Source organism: Uloborus diversus, chromosome 7, assembly GCF_026930045.1.
Source record: "Uloborus diversus isolate 005 chromosome 7, Udiv.v.3.1, whole genome shotgun sequence".
Lineage (NCBI taxonomy): Eukaryota > Metazoa > Arthropoda > Arachnida > Araneae > Uloboridae > Uloborus > Uloborus diversus.
The window spans coordinates 118,869,895-118,890,504 of NC_072737.1; the positions used below are offsets into that span (position 1 = coordinate 118,869,895).

At 30.8% G+C, this 20,610-nt stretch overlaps 1 protein-coding gene across 1 annotated transcript in view; it reads right to left on the minus strand.

The window, feature by feature from the left end:
- The window catches only part of LOC129226080 (transmembrane protease serine 12-like), a 49,573-nt gene extending 36,988 nt beyond the window's left edge, over positions 1 to 12,585 (minus strand). The window contains exons 1-2 of the mRNA XM_054860668.1: positions 12,439 to 12,585; positions 3,132 to 3,301 (exon numbers count right to left, since the gene is read on the minus strand). Of these exons, the coding sequence (XP_054716643.1) occupies positions 3,132 to 3,301; positions 12,439 to 12,493 (225 nt within the window). The 5' untranslated portion in view covers positions 12,494 to 12,585. The remainder of the gene's footprint in view (positions 1 to 3,131; positions 3,302 to 12,438) is intronic.
- Between the last annotated feature and the right edge of the window lie 8,025 nt (positions 12,586 to 20,610).

Here is a 20,610-nt window from a genome sequence, read left to right on the forward strand (position 1 = left end):
TGGCTAAACTTAAGCTGATGCGTCGGCCTGTCTATATAGCGGCTCTAGGAAAACCTAAAACACCGACTCGGTCACATAGTTTAACTACGACGAAAAATACGCGTTTTGCGTGAACCTCTTGAAAGAAATCCGATTTCTTCCAGTACTTTACTTTAAAATATATCACTGGACCTAAAATCGTTGCTTTCAAGAAATGAAGGTTTCACACGCTCTCTCTACGTTTTATCTATTCTCAATTGACATGTCACAGTAGGAAATTTCATTAGAAAAAGCAGAACTGGATTTCTTATTGTCCTTTGGCAACGGGTTAAATATTTATTTCAATTCTCGCTCAACAATAGGTTAAAATAAATATTAATCAATTGGAAGATATAACCATCCAATGTTTAAATTAATTAATTAATTAACAGAAACGATTCCGATTCGATCCATCGCGCTTCAAAACCATGCTTGCCACAACTTAATTACACACAAAAAATTTGATCAAAATCGGTCCAGCCGTTTAAAAGCCTTATTGTGACAAACGTCCGCACAGAAGATTTTTATAGATTAAGATATATATATATTTCAAATACCCCCTCCTCAAGGGAATGGGGGGGGGGGAATCCCTAAACAGAGATTCAAATACTAATTCCTTTTCATTAAATTTTTGCGATGTATTTTATTGTAAACCTGAGATGCATACAACATTATAAGTTGAATTTGAGAATCAAATTATCCAATAGTTGCAAAGTGAGATTACATGAAAATAACGTTTCTGAAAATTTCAAAAGGATTAAAATGCTTCCCTTTAATGTTTAACAAATAGACGTTGATAAAATCCAGTGCTTTTAATTTTTCAAACTGTAACTTGAGAGGAAAAAAATATTTTTTTTGCTAAGTAAAAAAACTTTTCTTAAGAGGGCGTCCCCCCCCCCGCCTCCTGGGTGGAGCTCATCTGGTGGGTGACACCTCAACTTAATCTCACAGTCTATAAAAATTGAAATACTTTAACTCTGAAAAATTTCCCCAATAATAAATCTTAAATGTTCTACGAAAACATTGCACTATATTGCAGTAAGAGGTAGGGTACATGTACGTCTGGAGCAAATTTTACACAAAATGCTGCAATATATAACTTTGTACGAAAAGCTTTCACTATACCTACATTTTTTGACTCAATTTTACTTTTAATTTTATTGGCAGCTTTAGAATTAACCTTAATATGAAAATTTTAGGATTAACTACAATTATTGAGTGTTGTAACCAATAAATCATGTACTGATTTTATTTTGTACTTTTTAATGATAACCAAGCTTTCTTAGATAAAGTCATTAGATTAAAAAAAAATATATATATATTTTATTGGATCTTTTGGATTCGCACTTTCTTTCGTGCCAACACTTATTTGAATTTACTAAGCACCGTCAGAAGTTTCCCGACTTGCTCCAGCGATAGATTCCTTTTACTATTTTATAACTGAGATCGAGGTAAAAAATATATTATTATTTTTACATGAAAGTGATTACTTAGAAAATGTTAGGCGAAAAAACTGTTTGCTGACAGTTGATATCAGTTAAATAAAGTTAAAAAATAATTTATATTTAGGGAAATAATCTCCATTGAAAAACATTTCCGACACAAAATGCTTGACATTTGTACGACCAATATTCACCGAGAAATGAAACACAGCGTTTTGTGACTCACACCACTTCACACTCGCCGTCAATGACACCTTTTAAGGGAAAATATAGCAGCTAATAAGGGTTTAAAATTATATGTGTGCATAGAGTGTGGTTTTGCAAATTGTTTGAGGTTTTGTAGTGTGTTTTTGCCTATAATATGGCATTCCATTTGCATTTATTTTTGAATAGCAATGAAAAATATGATCACTTCGTTATTTTACTTCAACAACCTGTCATTCATCTGAAAGGACGATAAATTCTAATCTCAACTCCTATATGGTTTCTTAAAACTTTGAACTCGAATATCTCCTTGAGTTTTGGCCGCACAAATTTAAAAATTTTTTATGTTAGTAATATCTTTCAATGGAGATTATTTCCCGAAATATAAGTAAGGGGACCTGGGATCCGTATAGAAAGTTAAATTTTGTATTTTTTGACTCATTTTTATTTTTGCTTTAAAATTTCGATTCTTAACCTTTCATCTGGTTTCGAAAATTTTTGCAATTGGTCGTTTGCATCTAGAACTAACGGTTTCAAAACTGGAGGTTTTGCAGGTTCAAACGGAACACCCGGTATATTAAAAAAGAATTGGTTTGGTTTTCAGTTTTTTTTTTCTTAATCGTTTGCGCTTTCTTGCCAGTTTTATTAGTTTTCGTGGATCACAATAGATTGGCAAAATTCTGTTTCATTGACGAACGATAGTTCTTAAATTGCTTTATAGTCTACGTTTTTAAATATATTTCTAATTTTTTCAGACTTTTATTCATTAGTACACGCTGCTGTAATGTGGAAAGATCGCGCCTGATGCGAGAGAAACTAACAATTTATCTTCTTGCTTGTTAGTCGCATATATTTCAAATTCCTTGATATTTTTTGCAAAAAGTAGTAAATCAAATCAGTTGTATATCACACGCGAGGTTTATTTATTGCAATCGCGATGATGTAGTTTAATAATATTTTATGGCAATGTTGGCGAAGTGTGAACAGCTCTATAATAATTATGATTTCGAAAAGAAAATCTTTAGAAAAATTAAAAGTTTCATTAAATACTAATTTTCTGGTTCTATGAACAGAATAATTATTTAGCATTGTGTATAGAATTCTGCATAAGTTTTAAACATTTCTCTCTCAGCACATGCAACTGTGTTTTCGAATTTGTTTTCGCCATTTCTTTTCTAAAAAATACAGATGTTGTAAATAGCGACTTATCAACTGGCAGTCGAATTGCTAAGTTTTCAAATCTGCCAAAAATATGAAGAGATCTTGAAAAGAAAAAAAAATCTTAGCGTATAGTAGACATAACTGTGAATATACCAAATTAATTTTTAACTTTTTACAACGAGAAAATCCGTGCGGGTACCGTTTGTAAAATAATAGAAATTAAATAGTTGCATTATAATTTCATCTTAATGGTTTCCAAATAAATTATTTTCAAAGATGTATTTAGACAAAGCTGATCTTGCTTACCATATTTGCTGGTGCTTGTAGTTGATAACTACATTGTACTGAGTCTGGATAATTTCGGTTTTTCTCAAATCCAGGGCTGTAAAAATTTCCAGTTGCAGTAACTCGAATAATTTTTGGTGAAGCAGGTTGTACTGGTACACTTGCCAAGTCTGTGCATCCTTCCTCAAGAACTAGAAATAAACATATACAGTCAATCCCGCTTATTAGAATATCGGTTAAAAGAATATCGCGCTTAATGTAATGCATTTTCAATGTACCAAACTGTTGCTGTCTTTTATTTTAATCTCGTTTAATGGAATATCCCGCTTATTAGAATAATTTGTCATGAAAAGTGGCTGTCCATTAGCGGACTCTACAGTAATTGGTTTAGAATGACTTAAATCAGAAGAGGAAAACATCTTTTATTCGATTTCTTCCTTTTTCTCTTACCAAAAGAGTTTTAAAACACACGGTCTGTCCCAAAAATAACGTCAGTGAGGGGATTAAAACACATTTATTGATTCAAACGCTAATGTACATAAAGGTTTTAAAATAGACTTTTTCTGAGTCAATCTATCACTTCCATATAGATTTCCGGCCATACGGAGAGTAAGGACAACTGTACTGATCCTTGTTCTTATCTTCCGAGCAAGCTTCGTTTTATTGAACAAAAGATAGCCATCATATTTGGTATGAAACTCGGCATGCCCACAGTGAAAAAACGTTCTGCGATAAAGAGTCCTAGGTAATTATTGTTTAGCAAAACGGCAAGTATCTCGTTCAAAGGATTTTGAATGACCATGTAGCGTTTTTTGAAGGCTGTGAAGAAGAAGACATTGATATAAATCACTCTGGAAGGCCAACAACAGCCACCACAGATAAAAATATGCGACTGAAATCTTGAACTTATGGTTTTGTTCAATGTTTCGCTGAATGGCACAGACATTTAACCATAAAAAAGTACTCTTTAAGAGATTGTGAGGAATTATTTGAGGATATGAGAAGTACGCGAAATGAACTCGAAATTTGGTTAAGGATAGAGTTTGGTCGTTGACAGTTTTTGGAAGGTAGGTGTGGTTTACCAAAAAAAGAAAAATTACACTATTTTTGTGCAGTTTGAAATGAAATGTGACAGCTTGAATGAACTGTGAGTTACTCTTTCGCATTTAGCAGAAATGAATTTTATTTCCATATGAAAAGAAACATTCTAACCACCAAAAAGTATTTAAAAAAAACATGCGTTTCTGAGTAACGCAATATAAACTGTGAGACATGCAAAATAAAAACTATTTATGAAAAATCACAAATGCAATATTAAATTTAATATTTCTCTTGTTGCATTAGTTATCAGGTTATAATCCCTTAGTATGTCTGAAATTTCAACTTACTATTCCGAAACAGTTATGCAAAATTTACTCAAAAAAACTTAAATCTTCATTAATATGAATTAAAGAGACATTTGCAAGTTTGTTTTGTTATTATATGTGGTTTATAATGATAAAACTTTTCAATGTAGCATTTTTAAGATTTGATACGATACAACACGCAATGAAAATTTCATAACAGTTTCGTATTTGAATACAAATTCTAGATGGATTTGAGTTTCCGGTAACATTACATTATGGAGAAATTCGTTCCTTTATATTCTACAAAACTCACAACATGAATGAATATTCCCTCTCAGTCTGACAAAGTAAACATTTATTTAAATGCATTTGGGTAAGTTGTGAATGAAAAGACATGAAAACTCATAATGTTTATATTCAACTAAATCGCAAATTAAATGTCATGTGCATTTCAGCAAGCAAATGTGAATTCTTAGTTGTGTTTAATTCGCCGTCTGAAATATTTTGAAAGCCTTACTGAATGAGATGAAAGAAGATTTATGTTGTGTAACTCTTAGAAACAGATAAACGTAGTTTAGAGGAGATGATAAAGGGAGAATACCAAGAACTATTCCTTTTATGTATGATTTTCGAACTAGTTTTTAAAGTAAGGGAAACTAGATTTCAAAATGCGTTTTAAAATCTGAAAGACAATGCAAAGAAAAACAGTTTTGATTGATTTTGTTAAAATAAACTTCTGAAAGAGGAGTTATTGTTAAAATTTCATTAGTTAAGAATAACATTTTGTTCAGTTTAGTTTATTTAAGCATAATTTCCAAACATCTAGTGAATAACAACTATGATGCTGAGATGCCATGATTCTGACAGAACTCAAACAATTATCTTCAGGAATGTAAATTTTCAATGGCCAAGTTCCATGTGTTTTGTTTAATTTAGCCTAGTTTACTTAAGCCTAACTTCTACTCATCCAGAGAACTCCCTCCCCACTATTCGGAATCGTTAATCCAAGCTTAATTTCAACTCATCCAGTTAGTGACTACTACGATCACTAATCTTCAAACTTCACAGATCCTAACCAATCACCTTTAGGACGGTAAAACTTGATTATTGAAGCGTTATGTTTTGGTTACACCACTTTGTTTAAGCCTAATTTCAACTCATCCAGTAAGTGACTACCACTGTTCGGAAATCGTCAATCTTCACAGATCTCAACCAATCATATTTGGGAAAGCAAAACTCGACTGGTCAAGCGCTATGTTTGTTTACTAAAATTTATTAAAGCTTAATTTTAACTCATCCAGTTAGTGACTACCACGATCCGGAAATCGTCAATCCTCACAGATCTCAGTTATCTTTGGGAAGGAAATACTTCAATGATCAAGGGTATGTTTTGTTTACTACAGTTTATTTTTGTCTAATTTCAATTTATCCAGTTAGTGATTGCCACGACCCGGAAATCTTCAATTCTTACAGATCTTAACTAATCACATTTGGGACGGTAAAACTAGATTGATGGAGCGCAATGTTTTGTTTACTACAATTTATTTAAGCATAATTTCAACTCATCCATTACTGACTACCACTGTTCGGAAATCGCCAGTCCTCACAATCTCAACCAGTCACTTTTGTGAAGGGAAAACTCGACTGATCAAGCGCTATGTTTCTTTGCTAAAATTTATTTAAGCCTAATTTCAACTGATACAGTTAGTGGCTAGTACGATACGAAAATCGTCAATCCTCATAAATCTTAACCAATCACCGTTGAGAAGCGCAAAAATAAATTGTAAAGGCTCGTGACGGTGTGCAAATGATGCTATTATTGCTGAATAAGTGCAAATTGAACTTTTCAACATTTGCGTTTACAGAAATATAACCTAAAAAATGAACATCAATATGTATCTTTTTTTTAAAAAAGCAAACTACTGTGGATTTATCATAATGTCGAGAAGAATGTACAAAATAAAAAATACAATTCCTACTTTTTTATTTGTAACTTTACTTGTCATAGGAATTATTATTCCAATTTAATCTATCATTACATTCAAAGAAATGTAACGTAAGTAAAATACAAATGAAATAGGTTCGTAAAAAGTTAACTGTTTGGAACTACTTTGATATACCTCCCAAATCGGAAATTTGGCGACTTCCAAAAATTGTTGCCACAAAACTTTAAGAAAAAAACTCAAAAAATTCTACAAAATGCAAGAAAATACTAAATTTGGCAACAACAAAAACCTAAAAGCTGAAAAAACCTAAATTGGCAACACCAAAATAAGAAACAGCAACCCTAAAAAGTCCATAGGGAGTGCCAGATTTGGCGTGTAATTTTTTTATTTTTTTTTTTTGGGGGGGGGGGGGTATATCAAAGTTATACCAACTATTTTCTTTTATAGTATGGACGTTTCGTTTAAAATCTTGATTGCGTTTCATTTCTTTAAATGGTACTACTATAGTTTATTTCGATTGATTACATATAGGGGAGAGGGGGGGCACATGTAAACATGGGGCACATGTGAACAAACCATATTTTACCCAGATAACATGAGGGAAAAAATCTGAAAAAAATTCATGTAGATGACAGCAGTAGTACTGTATGCTGCCTGAAATTTCAAAGATCTCAACCATTTTGTTTTTTAGTTATCATAATAACTTCTGTTTTGGAAGGTGCCAGTAAACTTTCATGTTTCAGTTCTCAGAGTAAAAACACATTCAACACTATCTTTATTGTGATTTGAACTTTATTCATTTTGTAGTGGGATTTATAAAATAAGTTTTTGTACTCTATTTTTTTAAAAAAAATTGAAAGAAATATTGCTTTTTATCAGTTTAGGCTTAAGTTGTTATATGGGGCACATGTGAACACACTATGTCAGGGCAGGTGTGAACTGTTTACATGTGCCCCACATTTTTTTTTTAGTTATTTCAATTTCAAAAATTGTTTAATTTTTTTATTTGATTAAGCTAATTAAGAAACATTAAATAATTAAAAATTTTAATAATTGAAGTTAGTATCAGCTGTATCGCGACTGTGTTGGAGGCTCCAAAAGTGATCCTGGTTTGTGGAGAGAAACAAGTTGGACAAAATGTTTCAGGCGAGAGAGGTGAACTTGTTATCATTTTGTGGTATAGTTAATGCAATGGGAAACACTGTACCTCCTGTTTTTGTATTCCCAAGAAAAAGATACAAAGATATTTTCTTAAATGGAGCACCATCAGAAAGCTTAGGGTTAGTATCCAAAACTGGATGGATGACAGCAGATATCTTCCTAGAAGTTGTAAAACACTTCCAAAAGTACTCCCGCTGTACTGCAGCAAATCCTGTTTTGCTTCTACTTGATAATCATGAAAGTCATATCAGTTTGGATGTAATATTATTTTGTCGTAAGAATGGAATAGTACTCCTTACATTTCCCCCTCATTGTTCACATCGTTTACAGCTTTTGGATGTAGGTGTTTATAGCCCCTTTAAATCTGCACTGAAAACTTCTTTCAATGACTGGTTGACATTACACCCAGGAAAAAGAATAACTATATATGAAATTGGTCAGTGTTCTTCACCAGCTTTCACAGCAGCCTTTACATCCAAAAATATTTAATCGGGTTTTTCTAAACCAGGAATATGGCCGTTATCTCGGCTTGCTTTTACTGACGCTGATTTCATCCCAACTCAAATAACAAGCTTAATGCCAGTTAATCCTGAGGATGCCTCCACCAGCTGCAATGCACATTCAAGTAGTACCCCAGAATGTGTGAGACCATTGCCTAGAATATAATTTCACGATTCCACTCTAGGGAAAAGTAAGCAGCGTCAAAAAAGAAAATCAAGAATTCTAACAGACACCCCCGAAAAAGACATTGTTGTCGAAGCTATGGAAGAAAAGGCAGAGAAAATGAAGATAAAATGTGAGAGAGTTGCAAAGAAAAGAAAGTTAGAACTTGCTGAACTGTTGAAAAAGGAGCAGTCAAAGGTTGTAGCCAGTGACTCCGAGTCCGACATTAGCTTTGAAGAGAGTAGCCATCAAGAAATTTGTGCTGAAGTCAACCTTGCACCAGAAAATTTAGCTGTGAATGACTTTGTCCTCGTAGAATTCACTACAAAAAAGACAAAAATTCACTATGTTGGCCGTATCGAGAAAATGGAGAGTGATGAAGCGAATGTTAAATTCATGAGGAAGCAGAAGAAAGAAACCTTTGTATTTCCAGAAACAGATGATACATCGATGGTAAACACTGATGATATTCTGCTAAAATTACCCCACCTACAATTTTAGGTTTCACATATCGAGCTGCTTCTTCAGTTTCTTTTTCTGTAAAACTTGAAGGCTATAATGTTCGTTGAATCAAGTTAATTTATTATGTACTCAATATTTATATTTTCATTGTGTTTATTAATGTGTAATAAAAAGTACTTAAAGATATGCTTAGGTGCATTTTATACCATTTATGTATCTGTTCACTTGTGCCCCAGGTGTGTTTACAACTGCCCCCCCACCGGGGCAGATGTGAACAAAATGTAACATATTTTAGAATTAATTTTTAGGTTGGAATTTACTCTTGTAGAAGGGGGATAACTGCATGAAAATATTAGCAGATGTTTGGTTTATCATATTTAGCACCTTTTTCCTTTTTATCTCAAATCAATAATGAAAAATATAGAAAAATATCGTTTTTGTTCACATGTGCCCCCCTCTCCCCTAAAAGATAATTTCCCTAATTTTCAACCTTTCTGTCCTAAGCTATAGCTTTCTAAAATCTATATAGAATGAAAGCTATAGCTAAGAGCTATTTCTTTGATGAAAGTTCTTACCTCAAATTTTATTGATATTTTGATTTAGGATAATTACAAGGAGTAACAAAATGCGCACAAATTTATACTTGAAGTATATAAAAATGGAGCAAGTTGATTAAGCAATAAGAAATACCAGTAGATCAATCATCTCCTAAAATCTATTTTTTCAATAGAAGAGGTTTGTAATAAAATCGTTGTAACTTTACCTAAGTGCAGAGAAATTTCCTGATTAAAATAGGAATCGCATTAAAAAGCTTTTCAAAACTGGTTGATGTTTCTTAAACTTAAGAGGGGAAAATTTAAGAAGTAAGATTGATATGAACGCTGAGTTTGATAAATGTGTTTTATGTTTACTTTTTTCTTATCTGTAAATTATTCGGCTCTTTTTCCCCTTCGAATTTCTTTTGAATTACAATATAATGGAGAAAAGGTTTCAACATGACTTCATCAGAAGACTAGAATTGATTTCTTCAACCGATTTTTCTTCAAGACAATTCTCAATCACAAATTTATCTTTTGAAGCGTGGAGGAAAAAAAAAAGATTTTTAAACAGTAGTGTATGACACCGTGATTGAAATACTTTTTCCAATTTAAATCGTTTCATATAAGTGAGTAATGTATTATTGGTGTATTTTATCTATGCAAATTTTTACTTTGAAGATATTTGCTTGCGTTTTTGAAAAATAATTTTTCCCTTCGTAATTAAAACAAACTAAAGATATTTTCTGTCGCGACAACTTAACAAGATGTCTGCTTTAGAAAAAAAAAACTTGATTTTATAATGTTACGTTTTTATTTTACTAAGTGAAAAGAATAAAGTGAAAAAATTTGGATTTTGCTATTTGCCAAGTTTAGTTGTATACACATTTCCATTCATCAGACTATTTAATTCAAAAGTCAGCACCCTCTCATTTTGTACTTTTATCTTGATTTAAAAAAAGTTGAATCAATGAATAAATTCATAACTATCTCTTTTTTTAAAACCTTAACTTAGAAACAGAAATTCAAAAGAATACCACGTAACTAACTTTAACAAGAAGTTCCATCTAGAACTAAACGAGCCTACTTTCCCGTATACCCATACTACTTTCTAGTACCTGATCAATATTCTCTAAAATAGCTAAAATCGCAAATTGTTTCAAACCTATTTTTTAAATATCTTAAGCTGATTTCTAGGAATTAAATATTCCTCTATTATTAAAAAAAAAAAAAAAAAAAAAAACGAACAAATAACATAACAGTACCTTTTAAACAAAGCAGCTAATACACTTTTTTACATTAAAAAAATTCTTTAGCAGCTTTCAAAACGAAAAAATAATAATGAAAATTAATAAGCTCATTAAAATAATTATATCATATCAACAAAAAAAATCGTTTCTATTTCCCCCGTTACCAAAAATATTTTTTAAAATGAATTAATGCACTTACCAAAATAAATAAAAACAACAAAATGTCAACTTAAAAAAATAATTTTTATTGTCAAAAAAAAAAAAAAAAAAAAAAAAAAATCGTCTGCGCATATCTTTATGTAGAAACATAAATGACTTCGAGTTTATTTGCCGAAAACTGAATACCTAAATTAAAACTTTAGCGTGAAAATAAAAACAAGTCATATCAAGAATAAGTTTTTCACAGTTAAAACCATAGCTGCGGAGTCGGAGTCAATCTTATTTTGGGATAAAGGAGTCGGAGTCGAATATCCAAGAATCGGAGTCAGTCATTTGTCCTCCGTGTATAAATTTTTGACAAAGCTACGAAGTCAGAGTCGAAGTCGGGGAGTCGGAGTCCGATTAATTGTCGGGCACAGGAGTCGGAGTCGGTTTTGTTTGAAGTAAATCCGCCTTCAAGTACGGAATCTCAGTTTCCCCGTAGACACTAATGTTAAGGGATTTTACTGTTCAAAATTGAACGGAAAATTTTTCAAATCAAAAAGATATTTTATAAATGAAAGATTTGCAATTACTCCGGTTAGCCGGCCAAGTTGGTGCAAGGCTTCTTAAGACTGCCCAAGGCAGTCTACCACTTTACATATTGATTATATTATTTGTAGATGTTTTTGAATTTTGTTGATTTCAGATTTTTTGATCCAAAGTAGGAACAGATTAATTACTGAATTGGTATACCAAAGGTCCGCCAATTTAACAAATGCTGATACATCATCAAAACGCAGGGTTCACTCCCTTCTCGTACGCCACAGTCTGTTTCACAAATACCTTCTCATGACCAAATATCTAAGTTTATAAATTTAGTATTAGAGAACATAGATAAAATCACTAAATTTCAGTAGGATAAGAAAAGTAGATTATTTAACTTTTATAGTCTTTTTTGTTTCGTACATTTAACAAGAAAATAGGGGGATAAAAGAAAGAGCAGTCAAGATTTGCGTTTTTTCTCTAAATGAAGAAATTAATGGCCCAAATGCAGGGGAAAAAATTAGCGAAAATATTTCTGAAGTAAATAACCATGGTTTTTTATAGTATGAAGTGATATGAAGAAAAAAATCGAAATTAGAAAATATTATAAAACGTGTAGTTCCCCTGAGCAAAGTACACTACGGGACACAACTTCTGTTAGATTTATTTTTTCAAAAGTAAGAACGAAACAAAATATTTTTTCAATTTAATTGAAGCGCTTTTTAATGTCAGTGTAAGTTAAAATCAGTTCAAAAAACAGTCAAGTTTAAGTTATTAAATAAAGATAATAATTTTAAAGTGTAAAATATTTTTAAAACCTTCATAAATTACTTTTGTACAAGTTATTGATACTTGATTATACACAAATGAATAGAGAATGAATAAAAATAATTTAAACATCAAACTTTGGTTTCAGCATGCAAAAAGCAGTTTAGATCATCAGAAATTGGAATTCGTTTTGGTTTTTCACGAAAAAATGAAATGAAGTAACTTGATGTTAAAATTGAATAAATACCTTTGTGCTTGAGAAATAAAATAAGAAATTACAACCCGCAAATTTTATTTGCGCAAAGAAATATTGTTATTTCTCACTTTAAATTTAAGTTTAAGTTATCTTGTACAGAAAAGAAGTTACGTTAATGTAGTTGGACCGGAAAACATTTGTGTGTTTATCGGCCACGTCTTTTTCTAATTTTCTCAAATGTATACAAATCTGAAAGAGCTAATGTTTAGGATAAAATATTTTTTAATTCGCTTAAATCCATAAGTATTATTCTTACCTCGAGAATAGCACAGTAATATGAGCGAAAAGAAATATGTCAGTCTTAGCATCATTTTTAATATGCCTTGAGGCAATTTTTCCTTGCCGACAAATAAATCCACAATTTAATTTATTTAGGCAATTTACTTATCTAAAATAGAGATAAGCCAAAAGCGGGCTTGAAGTTGAATCAAGTTCCTGAAATAAGAGTTGTCATTTCATATTTCGTCGCCAAGTTACATTAAAGCTAGGCCAATTGGCTTGGAAAATGATTAGCCACTATTGTTTGTCTCCATGGCAAGTGGAAAAATAAGGTAAACAAATTAAAAGTATTATCTGCTTATTTTCTTTTAGCGAAGTGAAAATATCAAGTACTTATTGTTTGAGAGCTATCGTATCTCTTGGTTATCATTAAAAAGGCAAGTGTCATATATTTCAATCCTATCTTTTTTTTCAAAATCAAATTTCGAGAATACAATAGACAAACTATCGTCAGAATGTTCAAAGTTAATTGAACAACGTTCTTGATGTCGGTTTAAAGAAATGTAAAATTTCTTTAAATTAAATTTTCAATAATTGTGAATGATTGACCATAATTTAAAATAAAATGTATAAGTATTAAGTTGATCCCAAGCGAAATAAACCTATTTTCCAGGATAGCAATATCGAATTTTTCTAAAAATCTCGCTCTATTTTCTCTCTTTCTCTCTCTCCCCCTTCTTTCTATCTATCTATCTATCTATCTATCTATCTATCTATCTATCTACTTAAAAAGTGTACATTTTTTGGAACAAACAGAAAACTAAGTTAATGTAAAAATAACCCAAAATAATTTTTTGTTGTTATATATTTCAGTACATTTGTTTTGTAACGCTTCTTGAAGCCAAGCACTAAAATGTTCGTTCAAAGTCCAAGCAGAAATAAAATTGAGTTACAACAAATATCCTTTTCCTAAAATTTCACCAATAAGTAAAAAAAAAAAAAATACTGTTTAAAGTTTTACAATTTTGGAACTCTACTTTAAAAGATACATTTTTTTTTTTGAAAAATGGCATTAAACAGTAAAATATTTAACTCAACAGTAAAATATTTAACTTTTTAGTTGCTATTAAGAGATATAAAGCAACAATTAGTATAATAATATTGACCAACTTCGGGTGAAAATAAGCATTTTCTCTCTCAGTAATCATAATTGTTAAAACTAAAGTTGTCTGCAAATATTTACTTTGTTTCAAAAGTATATCAAGAATTTTCTGAAACTATTAAATTAGTCTAATAAATTCGTTAATGTACAAATGCCTAGAGATGCATTTCTAATTTTATTAATAACTTTATTTTCTATGTCTTGAAAAAAAAAATCATACATATTCAAAACTTCTTGTTGCGGTTTATTCCTTTCTTTTAATGTTTTTCTTTTTCGATAAAAACTAAATTTTAATGTAAGAAATTTTTTAGATAAAAAATATTAATTGCTCTTGCATGCCCTGCTGTTAAATGTTTTACAATATTTTAAAACTCCTTAGAACAACCAATCAAGAAGTCATTGGCTATTTATTCTACGTCAGAAAAACGTTACGAAAAAACTGGTTGGAAGTAAACCCATCTGAAGCATTGGGATGAGGCGTCCGATCCAAGTGCTTTCAAAGCAAAAATATGTCATTTTAGTTTAACTAAACCCTCGAAAGGCATTAGGGAGCAACATTCAGTATTTCATTACTACATTTTAAAGTTTTTTTAAAAAATATCTTGAAATGATTAATAATTTTAAATTAAAATTTGTATTTTTAAGATACATTTTTACGACCTTTTTGTACTTTTTTGGGAAAAGGTTTTATTTAAAAGTTCTGCTAAAAATAAGGCTAAAACAAAAAGGTCATACTCGTAGTTCTTAATTACCTGCTAAACCTTAATGAAGATGAAACACAAAACTGTTCCCTCAATTTAAAATTACAATTCATCGAACAAACTATCTTTCATCATATTCCCATTAAAATCTCTTTTAAACAATTTCAAGCGAAAAATTAGATTTGAAATGTTGGAAAAGGTGCAATGAATTGTTATAGAATGATGAGTTGATCATAATCAAAAGCAAAACTTAATGAGAAAATGATGAAAAAGTATTTACGAATAAAGGGAGTCTGTGCAATTTACTGCATTCTTATGAGTCCATTTCTGTATCATCAGTCTTGAACACCATTTTTTCAAGCATACATTAGGAAGTCATTCCCTTTTGCAAATTAAAATCTTTTAAGCTTCCTTAAAATTTCGATAAGAAGATCATACGTACATCAGAATAACGAAAAGCTTAATGAAGCTGATACGAAATCTGTTTAAAAATTGATGCCAAATTTCATCTTGCTATTCTATAACGGAAACGGATGATTACATGAAATTGATACTTAAAGAATGGTGTACGGGGTATTCTTCGGTAATTTAGTTTCAATCCAAATATATGTATCTATATATTTTCAGTTATGTTTGAGTGAACGGGCGTAATCACGGAGCTAAACGGGGGGGGGGGGGATTAAAACGTAGAATAGGCCATTGAAGTTTAGGGGTGTGTTTTAAGAGGTAATATTTTTCTTTTGAGGAGATCTCGCTCTTTGCTGTGATCTGCACCCTTGAGAGGATTGCTGCTTAAGATCTCACAAGCATGAAGCATGCACATCCAAAGGGATTTACTGGACGCAAGGTATAATAGTGAAAATAACGAACATAGTTACGGTAATAAAAAATACAACTTTTTTTCCTCAGATATGTGCCGCTTTTTTTAAAAATTGCTTTACAAGCAGTAGTTCAAATTTCTATATTACAAACACATATAAGGTTTCATGACATCAGAATTTGATTATTTCTTTTCACCCAACTGTGCTCAAAGTCTGACTTGCTGTTCCTATGATGATTTAAAAAAATATTTTACAAGCATAAAGTTTATAGCTATGTTGATTTTAATATTTCGTTTGGTGATCTCTCAATACTGAAAAATAAGGCGTGTAAGAAATTGTGAAATTGTGTCTGGCGGCGCGGTGCGGGTACGCCCACATCTCGTACAAATGATTTTTTTTTCATCAAGCACAATATTTTAGAGTGTTGATATTTCATATTTTGAGGCAAAATGTCTCCTTATATTCGAATACATCACACTTAAAAGCCAAAGTTGGAAATTCCAAGAATAAATTGCAATTATATGCGTAAGAATGCCATATCCGTGCAAATACATTGAGTAATTAGAAAATTATTGTGGTTCTTAAATACTTTGGGTTTTGTAAGATTTATAATGGTAATGGTAATAATGCTTAGCATTTCTTGCTGTAAATATGTTTCTTGAGATTAAGAAAGGAACCGATTTGAGGGATAAAAGAAAATTTGAAGCAAATAGTTTTCGAAACTTTGATTTCAAATTATCGGAAAGAGATTACGGTATTTTTGTAAAAGCATTGTTTTTCTAGTTTAATACAAGTTTGGAATTCAAACAGACTGTGATTCTGGAAACATTTTTACGTGCCAGGTTCAGGAAACAAAGAGAATCATTAATATCCGTAAAATAAAATATTTTGTAACATATGTTAAATAGTTAAAAGATTTTAGATAAAAAAAACTGGTATTGATCAAATTATTAGTACTGTCAATCAAAACCTCACATATTATTTTGGGGATTACAGGAACAAAGATTCCTTTTTACCTGTATGATTGTCAAACGATTTTGATTAAGAGAGATTAGTGCTATTTTTTAAAGTTATTATAAAAAGTATTTAGCATTAGATGGTTGCATTTTTTACGAAGTATGATTTTCATCATGTAAAAATCACTCTTCGCCTCCAGAAAAAAAAAGAAAAAAAAATTCAACAACCTAGTGTCGTTTACGAGTGAATATAACAGAGCTATTCGTAGAAAGTTTTATTCGGTTCATTTAAACAAGTATTGTGATTTTATTGTTATTACAAGCAAGCAAGCAAGTTTGGATTGGTGAACCTAGAAAGAGTATTGGAACAGAAGAATATAAATATGGGTTCGAATATAATAAACGTTCTCAGTGCTATGAGTTATTTTTGTATAACGTGGCATTATTTATATTCAATTTTTTTAACCAATTGTCAAGAAATATGTTTTATACATTAGCTTTAAATGTAAAATCAAAGTATTTATTTATTCTACACTTATTTGATTATCCATATTACAAATAAGTATATTTTTTGGTTCGGTGTTCTGGGTAGATGTTTATGTTTTCTTACACCGTGCAGATGATAGAAAATACACTGCAGAAAAAATCACCGGAAATTAAAATGCGGAATGGTTCATAAAGCGGACAAAATCGATAAAATAAACGATCCTTTCTTTAGGGTTGATCTCAAATATGTTATTTTTCAAACTACGATTGATCTTCATGGTAGAGGCTAAATTTTATGGCCCATGCAAAGGAAGTTCAAATAGTTTCGATAATAAATGCGATCCAAAGTGGATTACGCGTCTCCGAAATGAATTTATGCGCAAAATGTTTCTGTAACAAGCACGATAAGATTGCTTCAAGATGTTTTAATTAATTAACAAAACAAGATGTTTAATGAATTAATGTAAGGAAGTGTTGGTAAAAGGGAAATAGGCGAGGCAAAGTAAAATGGTAAAGTTGCAGCGCCACCTTTCTACCAATATTTTAACTAAAATCTTAAGCATATAGTTTGATCCAGTTAAAAAAGAAATAGCTCTAAAGTTCAACTCAAATTATAATATTAGTCATTTTCGAAAACTGATGCACATGTTGTGGCTTAGCAAAAACATTTTTTGTTGGTATAAAACGATAAAGTAAAGTTTTTGTAAATATTATTTATTCACTCATTTAATAAATTGTCTTCGTATAATTTAAATCATTCATTCATTTACACTCCTTAATTTATTAATTCACTTATTTATTCATTAACTCACTTCGTTTTTTTTTTTTTTTTTTTTTTTTTTGATTCACTATTTTATTTGCTCATTTACTTTTTCTCAAATATTAAATGATAAATTGATTCATTTATTCATTTATTGTTTCTTTATTTATTCTTTCGTTCGTTTATTTATTCATTCCTTTGATGAAAAATCTTTCAAATAATCAAATAGAAAGCATTTCATTCGAAAAATATTGTATTCTTCCTTTTGCACGTTTCGCAAAATTTTAAATCATATCGCAATAAATAAATATGAATCATATGACATTACAGAGTGGAATATATCGTGGATACTTTTTTTTATCTTAGGGTTTATTTTTGGATGTTGTGCACGAAAGAGAGAAAACGAAATCATTGTATATTCAAGAAAAATATTAAAAATGTCAACAAAAAAAAAAAAAAAAAAAAAATACTAGCCGCATTTTATTTGTTCGTTTATTTAATTTTTACGCACCCATTTCATCAGATGAGAGAGGTATATTATGTGTTTCAGAAATCAACATGAAATATTTAAACGGTATGTTTTACATAATTTGCACTTTTAGGTAATGAAGAGAATATTGACACCAGATTCTGTAAAAATCGATGTTGGTATACGGGAAAGTAGGCTCGTTTATGATTGAATACTCTTTTTTGGGCCTTTTCTGAAAACAATTGAGTTCAGCTTGCATGACCAATACTAGCTTTTGGTACGACCAAAATAACTAAGCGATCAGGACCATAACTGATCTAATCAGTCAGTTCCGATTTATTTCAGAAAATTATATATACATCATGATTGAAAATCAATGAAAATATCACAAATATAAAAGAACAATTTCTAAGTTCTAACACCATTAAAATTATTTTCTTTTTTTACATGAACAAAAACTGCAACATTTGCACCAAAATTAAACTAGTACGTTGTGGTCATCACGAAATTTTCTTCTATATTTTTCTTTCTTTTTTTTTTCTGATCCCTCCCCATGCTTGACGAGGAAGCAATATTCCCAGCAAAAACAAAATTACACGTGCAAAAACTTGACGACCGTCCCAATTCGGAACTACAGCGCTCGAATACGCTATCTTGCGGTGATTTACAAAACTGCAAATGAAACTAAAACATTGCCACGTTGCGTTCCATACGTGTGTCTGTTGACGTAAACACAGGCAGTTTGTTCTGAGTATTTATTAACGCAATCGATGTGTCTTAGTTTGCTTTCAGCTACAGAAATTAATTCGTCCCTTAGTAGTATTCTCGAGCTTCTCAAAATTATGTTAGTTTTCCTTATAGTTGGTGAAAGCGAAAATTCTGGATTAACAAACTTGGATAACGTTATACAAGGTAAAAAATTTTATTGTTTTGTATGAATTTGTAAGAATATAGTTTTTTTTTTTTAATCTTAAATTAATTAAACTAACCATATTTTACAGCAGCATTTAGTTGGAATGGACAGTATGCAAAATATTTTCTTGAATATATTATCGTAGAACAAAATGAAAAATGTTTAACCGAGAAAGAATTTACTTTATTCCTTTTATTCTCAGCTGAAAGGTTTCGCTAAATTTGTTTAGGGTTATAGTTTTAGTATAGTGCGAGCAAAGTAGCCTTGGCGAGATTTCGCGTTTTTAGTTAAACCATTTTTAATTTTTATCATGAGTGGAATAAAATGGTAGTAAGATTACAGAATTCGATAAGTGAAAAGAAATAATGGTCAATCAACTGAAAAGAAAACTACCACCATATATCCGTGAGATTTTTGTTGATGATTTGCATAATATGACACAATTAAATCGTAACTCAGAAATTAGAAAAATCGAAACAGAAAATTTTTAAATTAACCGATTTGTTAATTCGAGAGAAATAACTCAGCTACAAATGGAAAACAATAAGCGCTAGCCAAGCAAGGCAAAAAAGTATCATCTTCTTTCGATAACAATTTGTAATGTCATAATGAATTTTCTAGCATTAATTGTTATTCTTGTCAGGCCACAATTATTATTTAGTTTTATCAAGAATTGATAAATATCGAATTCAACATCGTGGAAATAGCTGCTTAGAACTACGAACTACGTAGTTTGCATTAATCTTTGACGTTTAGTAATGCTTCTTAATTCTCATTTCTTTCTACGTGGGCCAGAATATCCACAAGACTTTGAAAATTAATTTAAAAAGAATAAAGCGAAAAAATCATACGTACGAACAAAAATCACAACACTTTTAGCATTTTCTTCGTTACTATGTGCGTTTGTTTTAGTTTTTAAGTCCGCCATTAGACAGTGACTTCAGTGCCCCCTATAGTTCGTTGGAGTTGCGAATGTCTGAATTATTGCAAAAGCAAAGCAAAGAGCGAAAATTGAAAGTTATTTTAAAAGTCTTGCTTAAATTAATTATTTGTTAACAAACATAAGATGGCAACAGTTAAAAATTTCAAATCATTGAAATACATATACTAATAATAAGAATAGACCGAGCTATGGCAACCCTTTTGCTACTCATAAACCAAACCATGTGACTGGTGGATAACCTAGCAACAGCGGGCGTTTATCGTAGCAGACGATCAACGCCCGCGAGAAATAAAATGAATAGAATTGATGGAACACGGAAGAATGATCTTTTACGGAGTCCGATTTGTAAATTTGTTATTCTAAGTTGTAAGTATTTTGTTAATATAGTGAGTTTTTCGTTTAGATGATATTGTGCATTTTCTTTAGTCAATTTCAATAACTCTCTAAACAATTAAAGATGCAAGCGCCCAAAAAGAATCGGCAAACGGTAAGATTTTTAACTGCAATTTCAATTTAAGATACCGATTAGTACATTTTTGCGTCAACGCAAAACGTTTACGCCATTGAGTTCACGCCAACGCTGACGTAGCAGTTCCAAATAAAATAAAAGTTACTGAAAATTGTGATCAAAAACTAATTAGTAATGTCAAATAATGCATAACTAAAAGAAAAACAGTTCAATCTCTGCACCTGGAAAAAAATTATAATGAAAACACATTACGTCTTAAAATACATGTCGAGTGTCAAACTATAAATAATGTTGCCATCTAGCAACCATGCTGCCAAAGTTTTCGCCAAGCCTCCCACCAGTCACATGATATATCCATGAACCAATTTTTTCATCGACAAGTCTGGGAAAGCTCGGTCTACTCTTATTAGTCTATGGATATTTAAGATCATTTCCATACAAGTAAAATCACGAGAAATACGAGGACGACAATCTATTACGATTTATCTTTCTTATTGTTGCATTAATAAAGCTATTTTTATTCGAAAAA